The sequence below is a fragment of the Polypterus senegalus genome, chromosome 10, assembly GCF_016835505.1.
Source record: "Polypterus senegalus isolate Bchr_013 chromosome 10, ASM1683550v1, whole genome shotgun sequence".
NCBI lineage: Eukaryota > Metazoa > Chordata > Cladistia > Polypteriformes > Polypteridae > Polypterus > Polypterus senegalus.
In genome coordinates this window covers 33605800-33623305 of record NC_053163.1, presented here as the reverse complement: position 1 = coordinate 33623305, position 17506 = coordinate 33605800, and the positions used below count along the sequence as shown (strand labels likewise).

General features: G+C 38.9%; 2 protein-coding genes across 2 annotated transcripts in view; one reads left to right on the top strand and one right to left on the bottom strand.

The window, feature by feature from the left end:
- Positions 1-17506, bottom strand: part of LOC120537058 (myoglobin-like) — a 70907-nt gene that overhangs the window by 24529 nt on the left and 28872 nt on the right. The gene's annotated exons all lie outside the window — the stretch shown is intronic.
- On the top strand, positions 9872-12013 carry LOC120537054 (myoglobin-like). Its single transcript, XM_039765669.1, has 3 exons — positions 9872-10036; positions 10732-10951; positions 11793-12013. The coding sequence occupies exons 1-3, from the start codon at positions 9942-9944 to the stop codon at positions 11934-11936; spliced, it is 459 nt and encodes a 152-aa protein (XP_039621603.1). The 5' UTR covers positions 9872-9941; the 3' UTR covers positions 11937-12013.

Genomic DNA, 17506 nt, shown 5'->3' with positions numbered 1-17506 from the left:
TTTTTTTTTGGTTTGTTATGCAGCATGTCATATTTGAATTTGTATCATTTGACAGGATATTTTTTTATGGAGAGCAAAATTTTTTGGGATATTTAAAATCTAAGTTTATTTTTTTTATATAAAATTACATAAGAGTAAAGAAATGTGAATGTTTGTTCTTTTAACGTTTACTTTATTTCTAATTTGTATAATTTAGACAGGATATATTTTATGGAGAGCAAAATATTATAAGTTGTTTAAGGTTTGAGTTGATTTATTCAGGAATAATATTCCTGTCTGTTTTTACCATTCCTACCAAAGATATTTCTGTTACTAAATAAAATTCCTTCTTTTTAAAAAATTTAAATAGAACTTGAACAAATACGATAGTTCATAATATCCACGAGACTTGCATGTAAGAGCGGAGTTACCCGGTTTTAACAAACAGCATATTGCACTGAACGAAATAGCTGTGTTTTATATATGTAGATATGTATTGTCAGGGATGCCGGGGGCCTGCCCCGGGCCGGGGACGCCAGGAGGGACTGAAGAGGGTCAGAGCCCTGCCGGGATCACGGGGTTGCTGGGTTGCTTTGCCACGGGTCAAGGGCATGAAGCCTTCCCTGTATGGGCCCGTGGTCACGCCAGGAGGCACCCCAGTCCCTTTGGGGGAGCCTGACCCCAGCATTTCCCCGCCACACCAGGAAGTGCTGGGAAGATTAGACGGCCCCCGGAGAGCACCCGAGGACAGCGGCATTTCGCCACACTGGGCGGGGCCCAGAAAAAATTGCCGGGAACACCTGGGGCTCACCCGGGGTCCTCTATAAAGGGGCCGCTCCATTCATTCGAGGTAGAGTCGGGTGAGAAGGACGAGGCAAGAGGAGTTGTGGGGGCGGCCAAGACAAGGCATTGTGGCGGACTTTGTGTGTGATTTGGGGTTTGTGCACGTGACTGAGGTCTGAGTGACCATTGGGCTGGTCTGAGTGACCTATTATTGTAAAATATTGTGTTTAATAAATATTGGTGGTTTTAAACAACATGTCCCCTTCTGTGTCCGGGGAAAGTTCAAGTATTATATGTTTTATATGTTTATATATGTGTGTTTTGTATGTATATATATATATATTATATATATATATTAGGCCCCGGCCGGCCGGAGCGCCGCAGGGAGGACGTGAGGAGGGCTTGTGCCTCCTCCAGACCGCAGGGGGCCCGCCCGGTTCTATTGGAAACCACGGGGCGAGGGGATGGAAGCCCTACCCTGTAGGGGGCCGTGGTTCCGCCAGGCGGCCCATGCCGGGTTTATCCCCGGGGCCCCCGGCCGGGGGGAGCCGGCGCTTGAGGACCCGGGGGAGGGTGCTCCTCCCGACAGAGTGGGGCGTCGCCCCGGTTAGGAGGGGCCGGACAGGGCTTTAAGCCCAGCCTTAGGGACCCTGGCCACCGCCAGGCGGCCTGTGCCAATTTAGGGCCCGGCACTTCCCGCCATACCAGGAAGTGCCGGGGAAATTTTGTGGCACGGGGGTTGCCAGGAAGACAGCGAATTCCCACGCTGGGGCGGCTAAGGACGGAACACCTGGGGGTCATCCGAGCCTTATTTAGGCCCTCCTCCCGTCAGGGGAAATCGGGAGGAAGCAGACGGAGCTGAGAGCGGGACAGGAGGCGGCCAGGACAAAGGCACAAGACTGTGGGCCCTGGACTTTGGGGTCATGCCAAGGCGCTGGGAGTGGTCGGATTTGAACTTGCATTGTAAAGTGTAAATAAACAGTGTGTTAAAAATATGCTGTCCGTCTGTCTGTGCCCAGCGCTACAAATATATATATGTGTATATGTATAGATATGTATATATATATATATATGTTTATGTGTGTGTGTAAATATATATATATATATATATATATATATATATATATATATATATGACAGTAACACTCATCACCACAATAGTGACAATACAATTACATTGATAATCATGTTACTGCTATTCTAAAATGTTTCTTTTTTCTTTTCATTGCTTCCTTTAACATTAATTACTTCTCCACAAGGTAAGCGCTGGGTATTTTGCTAGTGATTTAATAAACATCTTACACATACAAGCACAGAACGCCTCCTATTCAATACATATAACGGCTATACAAAGTTACAAATATATAGAAAAGGAGAAATGACAAAGCAAAGCTCTCGCAATTCTTATCTAAAAGGGAAATGCTCTTTGCTACAAATATCAATGAAGATGCTGAAAAGCGAAACTCAGGACACCTTAATCAAGAGGTCCGGCTTACAGGCACTTAATGCCTTTAAAACCTTGTGCCTTTGTAGCAATTCTCAAACATAATCCTGTTGAATGTAAAAATCAAAGAACTGCCACATAAAGAAAGAATTGACTTTTTAAAATCTAAAGGCTTATGTTTTCGGCTTTGTTCCTGTAAAGGGAAAAGTGGGTCATCAAGGTAAGAACTGTAATGAAAAGAATGAAATGTCAGATATGTTCCTTACAGCACCTAGATATCCCTGCACATTAAAAGTACAACGGAGCAGCATCTAAAGCTACAGCTGGTGTGAGGTAACATCTACAGAAATGGGAAACTGAGACTGGAACTTGTACCCTACTTGGGGCCGGAGAAGAACAAGACTTCAAATAGTTCCTGTTAAAGTAAAAATCTAAGCAGTGAAAGAAGTGAGAAACACACGTACTTCTTTATAGACCCCCGCAGTACAGTAACGATTTGCACTGAAAGGCTCCTAGAGACAATTATTATGTTTCAAGGAGAAGAACAAAAAGTATTTCTCAAAACTAAGGAGTGATTAAGTGGGGATGATAATTCAAATGCTAACCCAATGTTCTGTCTTATCAGAACAAGTCTCGGTCTCAATGAAGTTGAATATATTGATTTGCCAAAGGTCTTTACATTATGGTCTCCATTCCAGTGAACAGAGAAAAGTATCTCACTCTCAAGAAGATATCATAAGTGGATTATATCTTAAAGAGGTACTGCCTATCTCTTATATTGACTCTGAAGTTGACTTTTAATAGGAATCAACTTATCCAGAAATCTCACAGGCACGAATCATACCTAGCTAAGGAGGTGGACCTCACGCTTTACAAGACTACCTTGATGGGTAGTTGGTGGACCATATAAAGAGATAGGATGACCCGCAAACAAAGTGGTAAGATGCTTCCAAACATCCAATCAATCGGTGTCAATAACAGAAATTGAAGTGATATGTTGTTGTAACAGTATAACACAGATTTTCCAGAGCTTAACTGTGAAGAAAAAGAGGGAATGTCGCAGGAAGACATCAAGTTCATGCGATATTTGTGAATCTGCAAGACTGGTAGGTGGTATTACTATTGTTTAAATTTGCCTTGAAGGATGAAACACTAAATGCAGAATAACCGCTGCATTGCTGAACAGCCGCGGCTGTTAGACTCAAAAGAAAACTGAGCAAAAATTCAGGTTTCCAATGAAGACTATAAAGCCTTCTCATATGAAAGACATTATAGACAATGGTTATGCTGTTAAGATTCCTAAAGAAAGCCTGAATTGCAGGAAAACAGAGTGGTACATCCTACATCATGGTGTGTATCATCCAAAGAAAAATAAGATTTGTGTAGTCTTTGACTGCACTGCCACCTGCCAGATTTCACTTACTGAACAATTACTAAAAAGGCCCCCACCTAACTAATACCCCATTACGCCCCTTACAAGATTCATATTGCAGCTCCAATGGCAGACATTAAGTCAATGTTCTACCAAGTTAAGATACCAGACAAAGACACAGTGTGATCTTTTTACGCTTTTCTATGGTGGCCTGAAGGTAATCCACGTAAAGACCTAGAAGAATTCAAAATGATAGTACATCTTTGGTGCTACTTCTTCACCCAGTTGTGCTTATGTTTTAGTATAGAACAGCCAAGATAGAGATACATTTCCTGAAGAAGCTGTTAACACCATTCTCAAATAACTCGCCGCAGACATCGCTTTAAGCCAGTGACTTTACAGAAGAATAAAGCTGGCGCGGACCCTCCAAGCCTATGCCTCAAAGGGGGGATTCCATTTGACCAAGTGGGTGATTAAAAACAGAGCAGTTTTATTGTCCATACCTGAAGAAGACAGAGCTCATGAGCAAAGGACTGCAGTAGATTTGAGCCACAGTCTCCTTCCCACAGAGGCAGCCCTGGGCATCCAGTGATGCACAGAAACTTGACAGTTTCCAAATTTCAGATTGCTGCAAACAAGCCTGCTAAGTAAGGTGCATGGTATTCTGTCTGGTTGTTAGCTCCGCTTATATTCCAATTTGGTTTTATATCGCCTTAATGCCAGCAAAGCTTATTCTAAGAGACTATGTAAAGAGAAATGTAGGATGAAGAAGTAGAAGTGAAACACATTCAGAAATGGAAAATGGATTTACGATTTGCAGTTACCACAGACTATAAGTGAACAGATGCTTTCCAAACCTATTGGGTTTGGAACTATAAAGACGGCACAAATGCACCATTTTGCAGATGCTAGTGAAGATGGATATGGCACTGTCACTTATCTTGTTTTAACAAATAAAGAGGGCAAAAGGTATTGTTCATTCCTGATAAGCCAAGAGTTGTTCATTGAAACAGGCCCCACAATTCCAAGAATGGAGCTGACAGCAGCCGCTGTGGCAGTTAAATGGACAAATGCTTAAAGGTGAGCTCTCCAAAATGCCCCCTTTCTACAAGAATCTACATTTTGACCGATGCACCACAGTGCCAAAATACATCTTTAAATGAAAGCACTAGATCCAGGACCCTTTGTTGCCAACAGAATCTCCGATCAGAGACCACAACCTTCAGTGGAGGTATGTCATATCTGTCCTTAACCGCTGGACCAAGCTTTGTAGAGGGCTGAGCATAGAAAACTTTCTATATACCCACATGGTCACAAGGTCCAAGTTTCATTGAAGTCAGAACGCAAGCGTGGCCAAAAAAAAGACCAGATCAACTGAAATGACCAAATTTCAAGAAGATGATCCAGAAGCAAATCTGTGCAGTTAACATGACAAAATAGAAGAGACAACTGAACCGATCAACAAACTAATCACTTACTTTCAGATTGGCATCGCTGAAGAAAGCAGGGCTTGGTTTCTCAAGTTTAAAGACATACCATTGCACTTAAGAAATGAAAGAAAAAATGCCAAACTAGAAACCAGTCAGACTAAAGGTATTCCAGAAGAACAAAATCACTCATCACAAAGCACATGAAAAGTATAAACAGACTTAAACCAAGTCCACTTCTCTCTAGATGACTTAGTTAAAGCTGAAAAATATTTATCCGGCTCCAAGTCAACAGCAGGAACTTCCAGAAGAATTTAAAAGCTTTAAAGAAAAGATTCTGTGTTAAAAAGAACAGTCAAATCTATAAACTAATCCGCATCATACAAGATGGAATATTATATATAAAAGACTCCTGGAACCTGCAATGCCTGGAAGAAGCTAACATCCTGGGTAATTCTACAGTAAGTATCTGGCATGTTGTTTCTCATATTGCAGCATTATCTATAAACGAATCAGTTGGTTGTGGGCGTTAAATCTATGCTTCGCATTAACTTCACGAAATACTGATACCTCAAGCAAATTCAGCTACTGGAAAATAATTAGCGCACAACATGCAGAAGATACAATAAGGAAAGTAGGTGAGCAAAAATGCAGGATTTGCCAGAAGACTACCTAGCATCAAACCAAACTACCATTCACTAATGTTGAGTTGATTATTTTGGCCCCTTCCTGGTCAACAAAAGAGGAAGAAGTCTAGTCAAGAGGTAATGGAGTAATCTCACAGTTCAATGTCCAGAGCTGCACACATAGAGATCACATAGCTTAGATTAATTGATTCTTGTATCCAAGCCATACTCCCATTTACTGATAGAAAGGGACAAGTTAAAATCATGCGCCAGACAATGGAACAAATTTCGCTTGGAGCAGAAAGAGAGCTACGAGGAGCTATTAAAAATCTGGAACACAAAAATCAGTGACGCCATGATGCAAGAACAAATCAAATGATTTAATTCACCATCAGCCTCACCAAGGTGTGGGAGTGTGGGAGACAAATCGAAGCATAAGAGACGAATTCAACACTAAATCAACAAACACTTGATGACGTAAAACCTTCCTGGCCAATGTAGAGTGGAATCACATCACAACAGACCCCCATGAAGACATCAGATGACCCAAATTATTTGGAAACCACTCACACCCAATCACTCTGTTATTACTGAAGACAAACCTGAAATACTCACCCAAACTCATATTTCAGAAATGAACCATACCAAGAAAACGCTGGAAACAAATTCAATACATGGTTGATGGAGCCTTTGGAAAAGATGGACAAAAAGAGTATTTAAGCAAAACTTCAAAAACGCCAAAAATGGCTTGCACCAAGAAAATCTGGAACCAGGGGATGTTGTTCTCTAATTGTAGATAAAGCTACACCCCGCAAATTCCTGTACGGGTCAAGTCATCAAGACAATGCCAGATACCAAAGATGCTGTCAGGAAGAGTTTGTGTGCAGACTCAAAACCAGCACACTGGACAGACCAAGGAATAACCAGCCTGCTTCCAAGAAACAGTCGATGTTTGAAATATGAAATTTTTAAAATGTTTGTTTGCAGGTTGCTAATGATTTGAAAAGAATAGTTACTACTATAAAAGTACTCATTCATATTGAAGTAAAGTATAGTACTGTCTCCCCATTCCCTGCATAGCCAATTAGGGGAAATGGAAATGTAAGAGCCAATCTTTAGAAGTTGCAAAGTTTTGAGTTATACATACATATTAATGTTTAAGCAATTTGAATAAAATATAAATTCTCTCAGCTACAACTTATAAAGTTATAGTCCTTCCCCTGTAAGTTATCAAGAGATAGAACCTTTCTTACTATAACTGAGTAACAGTGTGATAATAAGTCAGTTTGTTTAGAATCGGTCCCAGTAAAGAGGACTTGAAAGACCCATTTAGCTTAGAAAATGGGATAAAGATACAGTTTTCTGACCATTTTGAAATGGTTCAGAAATGCCAACAAATAGTAACAATTGAGATGTAACTAGATTTGGCTTAGAATATAACTTTTCTTGAATACTTTTTCAATTTTTCTTTTTGCTATTTTAATTTCTTTTTTGTGTGCAAACTGTTTTACTTTAAACTTAACTAAACTTTAAAAACGAAGATACTTTGTCTGTGGAATCATTTCCCTCATGCCAGGCTTTCGTTGAATCCCATTTTTGAAAGCTGAAGGCTGCAGAACTTGATAAATTTTGCAGAAACGCCGCCAAGCACTCTCCATACTGCAGGCTTAACACATTTGTCAGTTTGAATTCTACCAGAAAATGATCGCTCATCATAACCAATCTCCCAGTCACAATAGTATGTTTCCACCTACCAAACAGCAATACAGATATCATTGGATAGAATATCTCATCCGCACTGGACTTCAGTTCTCAGCCTGCCTTCAAGTAAGTCTGCAGGTGGTCCTTTAACATTCATGGTCAGGTGGCCTCCCTGGAGACCCCACAGAAAAATAACAGAAACAAGAGAGAATAACAAGACACACATAAATCCTGAGGGCAGCCTTGGCAAGTGGTAACACTGCCGCTTGGCATTAAAGAGGGTGATTCGGTCGGTCCCAATGCAAGGAGTTTACATGTTCTGTTCGGTGTCTGCATGGATTTCTTCCTCAGACACCGCTTTTCTCCCACAGTCCAAAGACATGCAGGTTAAGTAGACCAGATACTAAAGTTGGAAATGAATTCGACTTTAAATCACCTTTTATAACATTGGTGCCTGGTGTCTTTGAAATTCATATTCAGCTTTATTATTATAATTGGATGTGGGCTTCACCCCCTTCCAAATTCTCTTTATTTCCCCATGCTAACCAGACCTGCATGTTCTAATAGCCATTGATTAAGACTTAAATGTTAAATATACTGAGAGTCCAATTAAACCACCAAGTGTTGGAGGAACAAATAACTGGCTATAATTTGTCTAAAACTGAAACAGCATCACCCTGCTCATGGATCAAATGGCATAGAGGTGAAAACGGACAAGCCACAATGACAAGTTAAGAACACAAGACTATGGGATGATGAACTGCACACTCATAGTCTGGTAGACATCAATGACTGCACAGCAGGGTGTTTGGTGCTCATTGTCAGGTCAGCAAGTACCAAAAATCCATCCATCTATTATCCAAACTGCTATATCCTAACTTCAGGGTCAATGGGGACTGCTGGACAATCCCAGCCAACACAGGACTCAAGGCAGCAAATACACATTACCACACACACCAGGCACAATTAGGGACACCTCTAGGATTAAGCAATGCACCTAACCTGCATGTCTTTGGACTGTGGAGGAAACTAGAGCACCTGAAACCCACACAGACACGGGAGAACATGCAGACTCCACGCAGGGATGACCCGGAAAGTAACCAGGGTCTCCTAATCATGCAGGCTGCAGCACTACCCACTGCACTCCAAGCACTCCAATTATTAAAATACTTTTCAATATTCGCGGGTTATCCGTGACACTAAGACTTGCAATACCTGCCTATTAAGGGAGCAGCACACTCTGTGAATATCCCATCAAGTGAAAGGAGCAAACTGACTTCCATCCTGGTTTTCAAGTTTAATGCAGTCCTCCATAGTGTGGAAGGTGAAAATCAAGCAGCTGTGCTTAATGTTTTGTGAATGATACATTCTGCCATTGACCTACTTTCCTTCTTTTTTCTTTCTTTATCAAATGCGAGTGTTTATTGCTCAGCCAAACGCTACTGGATTTATTGTGCCTGTTCCCTTGGCTTCCAGAGAGAACACCTTAGGCCAATTGCCCAACCCAAAAACAGACCATAGCTCTAAGCGCACTGAAAATGTTTAGATTGGTAACTGGGCAACTGAGCATTGCTTCAGAAGATACAACTGAGGATTGCTGAAAAATGTACAATAAGTTAGATTATTTACACTGGCATCAGGGATTATTTGTTGACTTTATGATGGGTTGAAAATTTTTCATCATCATCAAAGAGTTTTCAATTCCACTTTTTGGGTGTTCTGACTACTTAAGTCATCTACTAGTGACGATGCTAGCAGGTCTGTTTTCTTCCACTTGTCGTCGTCAATGTCAGGATTCAGTAAAGAAGCAAACGTCACAGAAACGAAAAATAAAAATTTAAAAGTGTTGTTAAAGCACAAATATTTCATATAAATGTACATCTCACACTACATCCGTTTTCTGAAAGTAGAGTAAGAGATGAAGAAGAGAAAAGACCAGCTAATTAAAAAACTGGAGGTAAAATAACTCATTGATTGTGAAACTGTTCGAAACAAAACTCTGAAACTACTGATATGAATACTTCAAAAGCATCAAATCCTAAACCTCACAGGCAAGTGATAGTAGCTACTCAAGGAGGATTTTAAAAATGTTTTTCTGCCTAGCAGACCATTTGGAGTGGTGTTGTTTTCAGGATAATATTTTTGATAATCCGCAAATCTGAGTTAAAAATGAAGCACAAGTAAAATAAAAATCAAAACAAAAACGGTTTGATAAAATGAACAGTCTCGAGTGCTGACAGAGGGATGTAGAGGTCAATAATGAGGAGACTTCAATTGAAAGCCGTCATCTGTAGTTAAGAGATGGGACGGAATTAAAATAAACAGCAAATTAGATTCCCTATAGAGTGTTTGTGGTATAAGTCTCGTTTATTTCGTTTATTCTCGTTTAATAGAAAAGAATTAATACGATTAATGAGACCTTCTTTTAAACTGACGAGCTCGTACGCGTCTCTGCGCTTCAATTAGCGGCTTCTCCTGCTGGCAGGACTCACGTGCTCAGGGGGCGGAGTCTCCGTCTGTTCATAAAAAGGGCGAAGCCAGTCGGGGTAACAGCAGTCAGCTTCTCTCCGTCTGGGCTGGTAGTTTGAGTATCGCTTACCGTTTCTACGATGAGTGCTTGTGTTGCTGATTGTAAGACTGTGCTGTCTTTCTGGGCTCCCGTAGAGGCTGATCCTAGATGCTATGGGGAGATTATTCTTCTACGGTGAACTTTATTTTTTGTTAAATTTAGTGTGTGTGAATTGTTTGGCGTTTATATTTTAAATATTTTTAAAGTTTTAATCTTTTGCTGAGGTTTTTTGTTTTAACATTAAATAGCAGAAATTAGTGTGTTTTTTTTTTGAGAATCTGGGTGATCTAATGATAAAGTGAAGCTTACTTCTGATTACATGTTTGGAGTTTTATTTTTACTGCCTTGTTAAACCCCTTGTTTTCTTGATTTAGTGTGCGGGCTCAATTGTTCAGCTTTTTGGGCAAATCTTAATGCCATGTAACCCATGGCTAAAGGATTATATAAAACATGGCTTTAAGCTGTTTTGCTTACTGCTCTGTTCAAGGCACAGTGAAGATGCTAGAGTGACTTTTGAAATTGATGCCATTGTAAAACCATTGCTGGTTTAGAAAAGCATAATCTGAATGAAGGAACTAACTTCCTGATTGTTGCTATTTAATAGTTTAGTGTGTGAAGAGTTTTTTGTGCATCTTAATCTTTAAGTATAAAGAACCCTTCCCCATAATAAAATTACTTTTTCTCAAGTAGTGGCTACAGGAAGAACTATACAACCTAGTAAAGGTTTTAATATGAGCTGTTTTGGAGTGCAAGATGGCCGTGATATAGCAGGGCAATGTATTGAAATTGGCACAGTTAATGGCATTAACTTCCTCTCCCTGTATCTTCAGCTTGTTTGAGACCCATCCAGATGTTCAGAAGCTGTTCCCCAAGTTCGTTGGCCTTTCCAAAGAGCAGCTGCAGAACAATCCTGGTGTCCAGGCCCATGGGGAAATTGTGGTTTGCAAGCTGACAGAAATCCTAAAAGCAAATGGGGAACACAAGGAAATCTTGAAGGCTTTAGCAGAAAGCCATGCCAAGCAGCACAAGATCCCTCTGGTTAACTTTCAGGTACTTCTCTCCCTACTGAATTTAAAGGCTTGATGTGATTGATGCCCTTGCTTAGATGAATGTTTATAAGAATGCTGGTGTTTCTGACTGGGGTGTAATGTGGTGGTCTAACCTCCTTTCGGTAAAGGAGACTTTGGAGTTCAATTTCTGTAACATCTATGATGCATATGCCAATGTAGATATCTCTTTTTTAAATTCAATGTTGTCCCCTGAGAGTCAACAGCTTTGAGATCTCTACTTTATACTATGTAGAGAGGGTATATAGCCTTGATGTAAAGACCATCCATGTGTAAAGGGCAGTGATTGATCAGCGTTTACCTGGCAGCTCCACTTTCTTGCTTTTAATTTCTGTAGCTGTGAAGGTTTCAGTAGACCATGTACTCCACATTCCTGTTATGCACTCTTTATTCTATGTACGGGAAATCATTCCTACAAATACCTAAATTAAACCCTTTAAATAATTCAAATGTTTAACTGATCTAAAACTCTCTAGATGTTTCCACTCCTTTGCAAAATGAGCGCTCTTTCTGTATTTTTCACAAATCTGTACTCTAATACTGTTTCATTGGAAGCCACCAAAGTTTATTTCTTCCATTATCCGTGTAAGAACTTGTTGGAACGGAGTACACTTGGTTTTGGACTAAGCAGTTACTCCGTTCAGGAAGGAACCCCTGTTCAGACTTGCTGGATAGTGCTGGCAGTTTGTATTAGTTATGCCAGTCTTGATACCATGAAGGTACAGCATGTAGATGTTTGGCTGCTGGCAGTTCTTGGCCTCATTGGCTCAAACTACTGAGTAGTGCTGGCAATAATAATGTGTAATTCTGATCTTCCTTTACAGATCATCAGTGAAGTCATTGTCACGGTGGCAGCAGAGAAGCTTGACCGCTTTGGTCCTGATGCTAAAACAGCCCTGAAGAATGTGCTGAAGACAATTCAGATTGACTTGGGAGCTTGTTATGAAGAGCTTGGATTTAAAGAATAGTTTCAATTGTGGTTTGTGTCAACTTTCTCAATCTGATGCTTTTGAGCTCTGGTTTGAATAAAACTTCAAAAGTGACTGACTGGCTGCTTGGTCCTTTCAATTTAAATTTTCTGTCATTCTCCAGGGTGTTTAGAAAATATCAGTTTCTGCTTTGTCCGGGCAGCTTGTACCATACAGCATAGAAATTGTGGTCATGACTACAATGGCGTAGAAACAATTGGACTTGACGCCAATGTGTGGTGGACTGGTTAGTGTCCTGCCAGTCTGGGATCTGTTCTCTCTCTGAGGAAGGGTTGCACTTCAATAGGCATTTAAATGGTGGGCTTTCCCTGCCCCTGTGTGTGTTTGAATATACATGATATTATGGACAATTGTTTAAAATACACACTTTGACAGCAGTAAATGCTTAATTTTAGAAGGGGGAATCTGTTTCTGTGACATTTACCGTTCAATACATTCCTCATGTAATGCTGGTCACTAGTTGGTACAATTCCCTGTCTCTGCAGTCATTCTACTTGGAGTTTCAGGATAACCAATACAGTACACAATTTTTGTACTGTAACTGTAAGGTTTCCCTGACAGCAGACATGGTGATAAATTCCTGTGTATTTCTTCTCATCCACGTATGGTGGAGTTGTAATCTTGAGTAAGTGAAATGTCTTTTAGCAAAGTAAACTTGCACTGTGCAGTTATCTGCCATGATGTGAAACTGCTTGATTGTCTGGGTGATGATTCAATTCATCAGGACTAACCTAAGCTCGTCAGTTGGTAGCATCAAGTTTTTCACTCGGTTGCTTCAGACTGCAACACAATTGGATTGAACCTTTTGGACACCCTATACTCTGGCTATGTGTCAAAAGTGCAGACAAACTTGCTGCCATGTGATTACTGTACTGAAAAGTAATTTCAAATGCAAGCAGACATAGAAAATGTTGATCCCAATTATAATTGGGCAGTAAGTCTAAATATAGAGAAAGTAAATGATAGTAGTTAACAAAAAAATATTTTAAATAAAAGTACAACTAATCCTATTAAACAAATTACTGTAATTGTTAGAATAAACAAAATGGCAGGAAACACAAACTAAATTTGACAATTTTATAAAATCATACTTTTACCAGCAGTTAATACAGAAATAGAACTAACATCTGATGCTGAAAGCTGGCAAATGTTCCACCTCCAGATATATATATATATATATATATATTTTTTTTTTTAAATCCATGGTTTTATGGGAACGGACAGCAAGAAATTTGTGACTGGTGAAAAATGGTTGAGACCTTAATTTTTAAATCCTTAAATGCCACCCTAATGTTGTGGGTTCTTTGAGGGCCTTCTCTGGTTTGGTTGGGAACTTCAGCACAGTGCAGTTCTGCACGAAAACCAATTGTCCTTCCTGAACTAAATGATTTTGGTGGTCACCCTTCATCACAAGGGTCTGATCAAACTCTACTTTGATATGCACCCTAATGACAAAGGAAATGGCATGGTGGGGTTTTGGAAGAGCAGGATGGCCTTGGAGTCGACAGGCCTGAATGTTTATGATCACAAACCTCTTCCACTTTGGATTTATTTTTGTACTCCATTGAGTGTTTCTTTGCCAAACTCCAAGGTGACTGAATGGCCTGTTTAGTCTGAAAATGTAATTAAAGAAATTGCAACTCCACCATCTCTTACCACTCAAATACAGTTCATTTAACGATGTAACCATTCTTTTATTCTGTTAATGTTCATTTTAAGTATGTGTCATAATACATGTGAGCTTAAAATTGTTTACTTTTGTACTTGAACTGAGCATACACATTATTGATTCTGATGTCTTAAGCAGGCCACTAGTGTTTTTTGATGGTTCATTTTTTTTTTTATTACAATCAATACATAGCAATCAAGTTTTTACAAAAAAAGAATTATGCTAAGAACAGATCGATCCCCACCCTTGAGAGAGAGAGCAAGCCAAACGGTGTAAAATTTAAGGCTTGTAAAAATACCTAAATTACAAATTCTCTGTGCTTTATAAATTATTTTAAAATATTACTGATTAGCTCCTGCCATGTTTTGAAAAAAGTCTGCACATATCTTCTATTTGATTTTTTCCAATTTTAAATAATATAACACATCAGTTTCCACTGACTTAAAGGAGAGTTTGGGTTCTTCCAGTTTATCAGAATAAGCCCTGTGTACAACAGTGTAGTGAATGCAATCACAATTAGTTTGTCTTTCTCCACTTTAAGCCCTCTGGAAGAACCCCAAACACAGCTGTTAATGGGTTAGGAGGGATTGTGAGTCCAAGGCTGTCTGAGAGGTAATTAAAAATTTTTGTCCAGAATAATGCTAATTTGGTGCAGGCCCAGAACATGTGACCCAGTGAGGCTGGGTTGGTTGCAACGTTCGAGGTTGGATCATGCCCTGAAAGCATTTTGAGAGTTTTAGTCGAGACAGATGTGCTCGATATATAATTTTGAGTTGTATAATTGTATGCTTTGGCATATGGAGCTCGAGTGAATTCTCTGCATTGCTACTTTCCACTCCTTTTCTGATATATTAATTGAGAGGTCATTTTCCCAGTGTCCTCTTGGATTTTGAAAGGAAGGGATTGTAAAATGATTTTATATATTGTAGAGATGGAGTCTAATTCCTCAAAATTGAGCAATATTTTTTCCAGCAAGATGAGGAAAATCTGGAAGGTTCTGTTTAACAAAGTTCCTGATTTGAAGATAGTGAAAGAAATTTGTAGCTGGAATGTTAAATTTGGAATGTAATTGTTCATAGGATGCAAAGACGTTGTCTATATAAAGATCTCTAAGCAAGTTAATTCCAGATTTTTCCAGATATTAAAAAATGCATATGTTTGTGAAGGTTGAAAGAGGTGGTTCTTTTGCAGGGGTGCCACAGAAAGAAGCTCCGTCTTAAAATGCTTTACATTGGTTCCAGATTCAAGTGAGTGGAGCACAATTGGTATTAGTGAGCCGATAACGGTGTTTATTGGAGCGAGAGCAGGGAATCGAAGTACTGCAGGATTTTACTTATTGCGGTCCATGCCTTTTATATTCTTCATTTGGTCCAGGTTCATCGACTGTATATTTGCGCCAGTAATAAAACTGGAAGTTAGGTAGAGCCATGCGCCTTCTGCCTTTTGTCTTTGTAGGTCGCTCTTTGATGCGTGGGTGTTTAGAATTCCAAATAAATGAGGTTATTGTTGAATCTAATTGCTTAAAGAACGATTTTTTAAATTTATATTGGTATGTTTTGAATAAAAGGAGCTTAGGAAGAATATTCATCTTAACAGTGTTAATTCTTCCAGCTAGTGTAATAAAGGGGTGACCATCTACAAGCTTTTTAATTTTTCCAGAGACGATAAATTTTGTTGATATAGAATTTTATGTTTACTTGTTTTTTTTAATTAAGGTATTTAAACTGTTCTGAAATGAAAAAAGGTAGGGTGTCTAATTAATATTATATGCTTGAGAATTCACCGAAAGAGTACATTTTTATTCAGATTAATTTAGACCAGAGAGTTTTTTAAAATTCTGTGAGTCCCAAGACTGCAGGCAGAAAATTTTTCGGGGTCCGATAAAACAGTACCATGTCACTGATATAATGAGATTTTCCCAGCCCTTTTTCCAAACCCCCTTTATCTGATCATTTTCGACAAGTATTGAGTGGTTCAATGGAAGAAAACAGCGGGGGGGACAAAGGGCATCCTTGTCTTGTGCCACGTTCTGTTTGTCGTCTGAGAAAATGTTATTGATGCAAACTTAAGCTTCTGGGTTAGTATACAGTAATTTTCCATGCACAAAGTTTAAACCCAAACTTCTCCAAAATAGAAAAAAAGGTATTTCATTCAATCTTTTTTTAATGCTTTTTCCATCCAATGATAAAAATATTTCGGGGGTGTTTGTTTTAGTTTGGTATTTTAAATTAAAACAGGCCAAGATTTGAAGATAAGTGTCCCCCCTAATAAATCCAGTTTGGTTTTGGGGATATTATTTTGGGGGAGACTTTCTCCATCCTTCTAGCTATTATTTTAGAGAGATTTTAACGTCAATTCGAAGAAATTGGGCTGTATGATGCACTTTTAAAAGTCCTTTTTTTGTTTTGGAAAGACAGTGATTAGTGCTTCTTAAAAGGGTTTTTGGAAAGATTTTATCCTGGCTTCTGAAAGCAAGGAGGAGCGCTGGGGGAGAATTTCTTGTAAAATCCCTGAGGTAGCCCCGGGCCCCTTTTTCCACCTTGGAGGATTTTTTTAAACCAAAATTTTATAATACAGAGGTTTATCGATTCCTCCACACTAAAAGGTAATTTGTATCTTAAGTATCCAGAAATGCATTAGATTGTATATTGTCTTTTTTAAACTCAGTAGTATATAGGGGTTTATAGTAGTCTCAAAAGTGTACATTATTTTTTGTGTTCGAAGATTTTTTTCCCCCGGGTTTGTGATTATGATTTGCGGACATCTTGCTTGTGAATTTGTTGGTTGCTTATTAGCTTTCCAGTTTATAAAAGATGTCTGATTTTTAAATTAGTTGTTCAGTTTCTTTAGGGTCAAGAGGAACTGAATGTAGCCGCCTCCCCCATGTAGAGTCCGCAGTCTGGATGTTCTTCATCTATTTTATTAATTTCGCTTTTATCTCTGCTACTTTTTCTTTTTGGATTTATTTCTGTGGGAAAAGAGATAACGTCCCTTGAAAGGTTTTTAAAAGTTTCCCCGAGATTCCCGCAGAGATCCAGGGATGTATTTGTTCAGAAAATTTTATTTGTTTGATATAAATTCGTACAATTTTATCAGCAAAAGAAACGGATTGAGGCGCCCTCTGTGGGGGAGGTATGGGGTTGAATTTGCCCAAGATCATTGAGCATGGTTTGAAAAAAAGCATCGATTTTTAAAAATTTTAAACTAGGCAAGAAGATTTTCTAAAAGAAAAATCAATTTTTAGTAGCAATGATGAGGTTTAGTAGAAAGAATATGTTCTGAATTTGGGTTTAAAACCCCCCAGGGGTCGATGTTGTGATCAGTTATAAATTTGTAATTATTTTTTGTGTTAGTTGCCGCCCCGTGGAGGAAGTTTATCAAAAATGGATTTAAACAATTAAAGTCCCCAGCCCTTATAAGTTTATGAGTGTTCAGATTGGGAATGGATGAAAAAATTTTGTATAAATTTTTTTCATCAACATTAGGGGATAAAAATTTATCAAAAATTTTAAGTTGATAAGTCTCAATGACCATCACATATCTCCCCTTTAGGGTCCAATACTACATCTGATGCTAAAAAGGTCTGTTCTATGTATGAGAATTCCCACCTCTAGTTTTTTTTTAAAAAAGAATGGAACATTTTCCCGTCCAGTCTTTTTTTAGCCGGGAAATGTCCTTACTTAGTAAGGGGGGTTTTTTAAAAATACTATTTTAGATTTAGACCCGTTAGATGAGAGTATTTCTTTTTTTTAATTCGTGATTCAGGCCTTTTTAAAATTCCAGAGGGGTTTAAATGTCCCATCGGAGACACTGATTCTGAGTTTTGATGTCATTTTAAGTCTTAAAGAAGTGAAATAGTTTAGGTCTTAATTTTTCCCCA